At 40.1% G+C, this 8,436-nt stretch overlaps 1 gene segment (V, D, J or C); it reads left to right on the top strand.

The window, feature by feature from the left end:
- The first annotated feature begins 463 nt into the window (after positions 1-463).
- On the top strand, positions 464-2,692 carry LOC130905692 (T-cell receptor alpha chain V region RL-5-like). The segment is given in 2 exon segments: positions 464-1,578; positions 1,644-2,692. Coding segments are annotated over 2 exon segments (396 nt in total).
- The last annotated feature ends 5,744 nt before the right edge of the window (positions 2,693-8,436 follow it).

An 8,436-nucleotide genomic window follows, 5' to 3' on the forward strand; every position in this document is an offset into this window, starting at 1 on the left:
GTGCAGACTGTGGACTGGGGCCCCTAGAATGTATTGGGAAACTCCTGAAGTGGTGGAAAATGAGAGGGCTAAGATCCTGTGGGACTTCCGGATGCAGACTGATAAGATGGTCGTGGCCAACCAACCCAACATTTTGATCATGGATAGGCAAAAGAGGACAGCTGCTGTGATCGATGTAGCCATCCCTAACAATGGCAATATAAGGAAAACCAAACACGAGATACCAGAGAAATACCAAGGGCTTAAGGAAGAGCTGGAGAATGCCTGGAAGGTGAAACCAACAGTAATGGCCGTGGTCATAGGAGCATTGGGCGACGTGTCCTCCACACTGGAGAAGTGACTCCAGCAGATACCGGGAGAAACATCAGACATCTCCATCCAGAAGAGCGCAGTCTTAGGAACAGCAAAGATACTCCGCAGGACCATCAAGCTCCCAGGCCTCTGGTAGAGGACCCGAGGTTGAGATGAACAGCTACCCACTACTACAGATTTTTTTTCTTTATAGAGAAGCTTCCGAGGTACTTTCGCTTTACTTCCGCATTTCTGCTCGCAACTTCCGTTTTACAATTTCTCCATCCATAAATTTACCGGGATATCAGTCTGAAATGGGGAAAATGGGGCATTCATTAATGCTCATGACAGTGTCATGTCATAATGATGATCGTCTTGTGACAGTCTTATGACACCATGGTCAATTAAAGTGTTCCCGAAAAAAGGAACAAGTAATAGAACTAAATACCACAAGTCATGTATTACAATTTCTGAGAGTAATATTCAATGTGTAATTACTTTTAAAGTAACTAAAGCCAAAACTGCTAGTGTAGAAATAGCCTGAGTCAATTCTGTTGAGATAAGTGGGTGTATAACTGTGAAAAACATGGTACAGTATTTGACCAAAGAGCAATTCTAATTTTGTAAAAGGTGAAGCCCAAATCCATTAGTTTGTATCTTGTAAATGATTATTTCAAACAAAAAAATATTACCTAAAAATCATGATTAATACTCGTATAAGTTTCAACTTAAAAATGTTAATTCTATTGAAGCTCTGACATTGTATAAAAAAAAAAAAAAAACTGAGTATAAAAACAATACAATAACTTGCACATTCCAATTAAATACACCACAAAGACAAGATACAATATTTTAGTAAATTATGAGTGAAAAAAATCAATTCTAGCAGTTTGAGCATTGTTATCAATTATAATTTATACAGCATCCAGACGTTTGAAGAAATGCGGTTTGTATTTTATTTCCTTCTTCAAACAGGAAGGCACCAAAGATCTTGTCCACACCTTTGACTTTACATGTTCTTATCGGGGTGATATGAGCACTGTTAGTTTTTTAAGGAAACCCGGCGACACAGTAGCAATTTTATTTGGAGTCATCTGAGCCTGCCTGTGTACCTTTCCTCCACAGCTGCTTAGCAGGCACTAGATCTAGGCTGGATATATCTTGTCGATGTCATTGCAACAGGAAGTGTAAGCCACGCCGACTCAGCTACAAGTGATTGTTCACACAGACTATGAGCAGAGATGAATTCTGCTCACTTGTGGGTGCTGATGGCTGTTTTGAGCCTTGGTAAGATCACTGAAGGTCATTGCTACTTTCAAATGGGGTCTGACACCTTAACTGCTCTCTTACAGGAAATGGTGAGCAAATGGTGCACCAGGCTACGGGGGATGTGCATGATGTGGAGGGCGCAACAGTGACGCTGGACTGTAGCTTCCAGAGCAACGATGACATTTTCTGGTATAAACTTGAAAGAAATGCAGCACCCGACTTTGTTTTGAGCGTCTCTCAGTACGGTAAACTCAAATATGGGGATAAGTACTCCCAAAGGTTCAACTCCACCATAGATGCCAGTGCCTTGCAAGCTCATCTGCATATCAAGGGGTTGAAGCGGAATGATTCGGCAATCTTCTACTGCGCCCTGCAGCCCACACTGACACATTCACTTCTGTGCTTGTACAAAAACACCTGCATCCGTTCCTAGTCAAATTGGGGGTGCAGCCTACAGAAGTAGACTCCTCACTGTAACAATTAATTGCAAAACAACCAATTAAAATAAAGTAAAATTAAAATTCTCAAACCTTAAAAGATACGAACTGAATGAAATCACAAATACTAAAACTATTAAATGACAAGAACAAGGACTTCACTCATTGATGAATTTTCAAGACACAAATGTGGACAACGCATACATAGACAAAATACAACATAAAGCTACCCCTATGAGCTGTCACTTTGTTATGGTGTGGGGACCGGGGGGAGGTTGTGTGTCCCAATGATCATAGGAGCTATGTTGTCTGGGGCTTTGTGCCCCTGGCAGGGTCACCCATGGCAAAGAGGTTCTAGGTGAGGGACCAGACAACGAATGGCTCAAAAGTCCTTCTATAATGAGCACCAATATTGAAACTCAGTTTTCCCTCACCCGTACGCGTGTCAGCGGCGCCGCTGTCTGGAGCCAGGCCTGGAGGTGGGGCACAATGGCAAGCACCTGGTGGCCGGCCGTACACCCATGGGGTCCAGCCAGGCAGAACCTGAAGAGGTAATGTGTCTTAACCTTCCCATGGACTCACCACCTGTGGGAGGGGCCAAGGGGGTCAGGTGCGCAGACTGATGGGTGGCAGCCAAAGGAGGGTCCTTGCAGAAGCTGGCTCTTGAGACGTGGAATGTCACCTCTCTGGTCGGGAAGGAGCCTGAGCTTGTACGTGAGTTAGAGAAATTTTGACTGATGTAGTCAGGTTCATCTCCACACATGGCTTGGGCTCTGGTACCAATACCCTTAAGGAGGGTTGGACACTATTCCGTTCTGGAGTTGCCAATGGAGAGAGGGACGAGCAGGTGTGGGCATACTTACTGTATTGCCCCCCCCCGTCTCATCGACTGTACATTGGTTTCAACCCGGTAGACGAAAGGGTTGTCTCCCTCCGCCTTCGGGAGGTGGGACAGGTCCTAACTGTTGTTTGTGCTTATGCACCAAACAGCAGTTCAGAGTACTCACCCTTTTTGGAATCCTTGGAGGGGGTGCTTAACAGTGCTCCTTCTGGGGACTCCCTCGTTATGCTGGGGGACTTCAATGCTCACGTGGGCAATGACTCCAATAAATCCATACTGAGTATGGCCCATTGTTCAAAAAGACACTGGGGCGGATCAGCTTTATGAAAATGGGCTGAAATTTGCAGTGCATCTGGCCCATGTCCACTCCAGTTATATTTTGCTATCATGGTATGGTTGAAATCACGACCTCCTAATGAGTAAAATGAATGTACAGTGGGGAGAACAAGTATTTGATACACTGCCAGTATGACATCTCCTATCACGCCTATGCAGATGACACACAACTGTACATTTCTGTGTCCCCACATGATTATAGTCCCTTAGTCTCTCTGAGTAAATGCATTCATCAAATCAATGAATGGATGTGCCAGAATTTTCTCCAGTTAAATGTGGAGAAGACAGAGGTGATCATTTTTGGGCCAAAAAAGGAAAGGTAAAAAATAAGCAGCCAACTTAGCACAATGTCAGTTACAGCTACAAATCAAGTCAGAAACCTTGGCGTAATTATTGACTCAGACCTAAAATTTGATAGCCATCTAAAGTCCGTCACTAAATCCGCTTATTACCACCTAAAAAATATAACCAGAATTAAGGGGCTTCTGACTCAACAAGACATGGAAAAACTACTGCAACGGTATATTTACAGGTCTTTAAAAAAATCAGTCAGGAAGCTGCAGCTAGTACAGAATGCTGCAGCCAGAGTCCTCACAAATACAAGGAAGCTGGACCACATTACACTGGTTTTGAAATCGCTACACTGGCTTCCAGTGAGTCAAAGGATAGACTATAAAATACTACTGCTCGTCTACAAAACACTTAATGGCCTTGGACCAAAATACATGCTTGACTTGTTAGATTCCTATGAGACATCTAGACCCCTAAGGTCGTCTGGAACCGGTCTTCTGCATGTTCCAAGAACAAGAACCAAGCAGGGTGAGGCAGCATTTAGTTATTATGCTCCTCAACTCTGGAACAAGTTACCCGAACGTCTGAAGTATGCTCAAACTGTTAGCTCTTTAAATCAGGGCTAAAAACGCTTTTGTTTAGCACTGCATATCCATAACTGTCTATAAATTTCAATCTATCTGCTTTCTATTCCTCTTGTGCTTATCTCCATTGCTGATTTCAATTATTATTAGTAGTAGTAGTTTTTGTTTTATTTTTATTTATTTATTTTTATTCTATGATTAAATGTGATCTTTTGTCTTGGTTTTTACGTTGTGTTGATTTAAATGTGATTTTTCTGGTCTTCATGTGATGTAAAGCACTTTGAATTGCCTTGTGTTGAATTGTGCTATATAAATAAATTTGCCTTGCCTTGCCTTGCCTTGCCAATAAACCCATTGGCAGTGTATCAAATACTTGTTCTCCCCACTGTATTTCTGCACTTTTTACTTTCCCGATGAACGTAATCAAATTGGAATTAGGATTACAGTAGATTTTTTTTTAACTGTCTCAAATGCAATGAATAAATTACTCAAATTTGGTCAATTCGGCTCATTGAACTTTTTTTGGGGGGGGACTAATTACTTATTAACTATTTTTTTCAGTGAGTGACTACAGTGGAAATCCAGCCTTTGAAGACTAAAATGTTACCCATAATACCTGACCTAAATTTCCTCCTCACATCCTGTTCCACTAGGCTTTTGAGACGGAAACCGTAACTGCTGTCATCTGTGATACAGGTGCCAAGGCAACCACTTCATATGGAAAGACACCACCAATATCACACACAATAAAATTTTCGTTAGTCTACAAGCAAAATAACTTAAGTCATCTTTACTTTAGAAACATTATTGTGCTTCCTAGAAACAATGTTATTCATTCATTCATTCATTTTCCGAGCCGCTTGTGTAGATTTCTTTCTAAATATATGAAATATGTTTGACGATAATTGTTGAAAACATGTGCGCGGACTGAGTACAAATATAACAAGAAACTCTTTTTCTTTGTCTCAGCTGCCAGAATTTTTGGGTGACCCTATAGAGCAGACATGTCCAAAGTCCGGCCCTGGGGCCAAATGCAGCCCGTGGTCAAATTTCATCCGGCCTCTAGCCTCTGTCATAAAATCAATAACGTCTGGCCCGCACACAGACTTAATAAATTGGTCAGCAGTACTGCTACCAGCATATAAAGTAGCTTACACACTAAATGCTGCTCCTCATTTACCCACTAAAAGGCAGCAGCACTCTAAGCAACATTATTCCGTGTGACCCTTTACTCCCAATTTTCTAAAATGGCGACAATCAACAAAAAAAAAGAAAGTTGACTGGGATGGCCGACGCCTCAAGGATAGGTGGAAATTGAACTATTTTTTCACTAAAATTCTTCACAACTGTGTCTGCCTCATTTACAAAGAGACAGTCGCTGTTTTTAAAGAGTTCAATGTGAGGCGGTATTACCAAACAAGACACGTTGACATGTACGACAAGATTACAGGGACGATACGTAGCGAGAAATTTAAGCAACTTGAAGCTAGTTCACTTTTACAGCAGCAGTATTTCGCAAGAGCCAGAGAGCCGAAAGAGAACGCCACAAAGGGTAGTTGCGAGATTATTGAAATTATTGATTAAAAAAAATAATAAAGCAAATGTGACACACAGAATGGCTTGCTAAAATTTGCTTAAATATATTGTTCTACGTAAAGGACGTCAGCCAAGGTCGGCCCCCCACATTTTTACCACACTAAATCTGGCCCCCTTTGCAAAAAGTTTGGACACCCCTGGGTTAAAGTAATGATTATTGACCTGCCTAAAATGCCTTGTTTTTATTCCCCCAATTATACCAGTCGTAAAGCATAATTTATTATTTATTTATGATAACACTAGCAGGTTTAATTCTTTTTTTTCTAGAGCTGCTGCATATAATTAATATTTTTTGTTTGTAAGATGTTTATGTTGAAAGTTTGCACTTAAATTACTTACCTCTTGTGTTCAAAACACCAGGAAATATAGTAATTGAATTACTGCACTTTATTGTTGTCTGTCACTGGAGTTTTATTATCAATCCCATCCAACAAAATGACTGTCATATAGTAAGCCTTAATTTTTTTTTCATAAAAAAATAAAACATAACATTGGTATGAAATTTTGTTGTTTAATTTTGCTATTAGAAATGTGGTCTTTTTTATATGTTTAAAATACTGTACGAACACACACAACAAATGTTTACCATCGTATTGTTTTCACTCTGTATCGAACCGTATCGTTCTTAAACTGTATCGAATCGTATCGAATCGCTCGGCCATAAAAATGTATCGTTCTTTAATCGAATCGTAACCTGTGTATCTAGATACATATCGAATCTGCTTCATGCCAGAAATTCCCAACCCTAATTTCAAACCTTTTAACTCTTTTAGCTCGCAGCTATTGAAAAGTTATGGGGGGAAATTAAACTAAAAATCATTGCATTGGCTCCAATGATATCATGAATCATTTGACTTAACAGTTAACAATATTGTATCCACATAATTAAACTCCCTATTGGCTTCCATTGATATTGTAACTCACAAACAAGTCCCTATTGGGTCCCATTGATAGTGAAAAAGACCCACAAATTCTATACCGATATACATCAATACGATTGATGGCCGTGAGTACCGACAGGATGTGAGTATATTAAATTGTGCTTGTGCGTATGGGATTATAGACATATTTTCAGATAATATAAAACATTGAGTTCATCCCTTACATTTCCGCAGGCATTTAATTATATCTTTTAATGCGACCACACTGAAGATATGACTTTCACAAGTCAAAGTAATCAGTGTACAGCTTATATAGCAGCATAAACTTATGGTTACTGTTGGTTCTAGTATTATTATCAAATATCAATAAATATTGTTTTAAAAAAATCCCTGAAACACATCACATATCCAAACTGTCGTAAAAAAGTCGCAAATCAACATAGGCACAGTTAGCTTGTGCATGCACTACGCATGCGGCACTCACATCCTGTCAGTACTCACAATGGGTTGCGACAATGGCCGTATATGTCAATTGTATTGGCAGGAAGTGACAACAGGAAGGAACCCCAAAGCGCCCCAAATCAACAGGAAATGACCCTGAATCACCCCTATATCGACAGGAACACACTCAAGCACACACATGCAAGAATCCCCCCCCACATGCACACACATATACAGGTAGAATAGAATAGAATAGAATAGAATAGAATAGAATAGAATAGAATAGAATAGAATAGAATAGAATAGGTCTTTATTGTCATTGTCAGCAATAAGACATTGTGAACAACGAAATTGGACGTGGCACTCCAGTATAAACATATGTAGTCCCCAGGTTACGAACGAGTCCTACGCTGGTGACGTAACCCAAATTTCCGCGCAGTCGGAAGTAACCCTTTGAATATCAAAATAATTTCAAAATAACTATCCAAAAAGTCCAAAAGTATTGTATTTTGTTTAAAGATGGAGGATACACTGCCCTCTGGTGGCAGATTTGGTTCTGACTGGACTGTCGCCTTATGACTGAGTAGCAGACTCTCGTCTGACACGGATAAAGGACAGCTGCGCTGTGATTTGGCCCGCATAAGGCTGTAAGTTGTTTTAGCTAATATATGTTTGTGCATGTATTTGTACTCACGTTTAGAGTTACAGTTTGTGGAGTTCTGTGTGAGCGATTTGCTATGAGAATTGTAAATATGTTAACATTCGTAGCATTTAAGCTAGCGGACATTTGTTATCAATCAAATTTATATCTGTAGCCCTTACAAAAAGAAAAAAAAAAAAAAAAAAGAAAGGTCCTCAAAGTGCTTTGCAACAAAGACGAACATGGTTCATGATAAATAAAAGGCAGGAAAGTATTATACAATGACATTAAGAAAAAACGAAAACAAAAAACGGCACATTGCGAGAAAAGTCAAAACAGCAAATAAAACAGATAAAATCGGAAAAGTCTAAGGAAAAGGCGAGGTACAAGTCGCATAGAAGTGAACCATTTCAAATCCGATCTGGGTCACTTTCGTATGTGCTTCAAATGTGGTCTGGACTGTCAAGTCTCCCAAATCAGAATTCATGCAGCAATTACGTCATCAAAGAATGAGAGAGATGGCGCGCTACGGTAGTGGTGCAGCTGTGCGTTAGCTTGCCTTGAACTCTTTTTAGGAAGGGTCGGACTTGATAACAGTCATAAAAAAATTAAAATGGGTTGAGGTTAAGCCTGAGAATGCTCGGTTTTCTCTCTGCTCTATATGAGCAATATTTCAAGATTGCTTACACGGCCGAGAGTCGGGGCAAACTGTGTGTGTGTGACATGCACGGACAGTGCATGCATGCTATCGATCCATATAAACTTTGAATATCAACCTAAACGGGAATTATTTATGCCTGTTATTTGTGTCCTCTTTTTGGAAATCAAA

This window comes from Corythoichthys intestinalis, chromosome 17 (assembly GCF_030265065.1).
Source record: "Corythoichthys intestinalis isolate RoL2023-P3 chromosome 17, ASM3026506v1, whole genome shotgun sequence".
Classification (NCBI taxonomy): Eukaryota; Metazoa; Chordata; class Actinopteri; order Syngnathiformes; family Syngnathidae; genus Corythoichthys; species Corythoichthys intestinalis.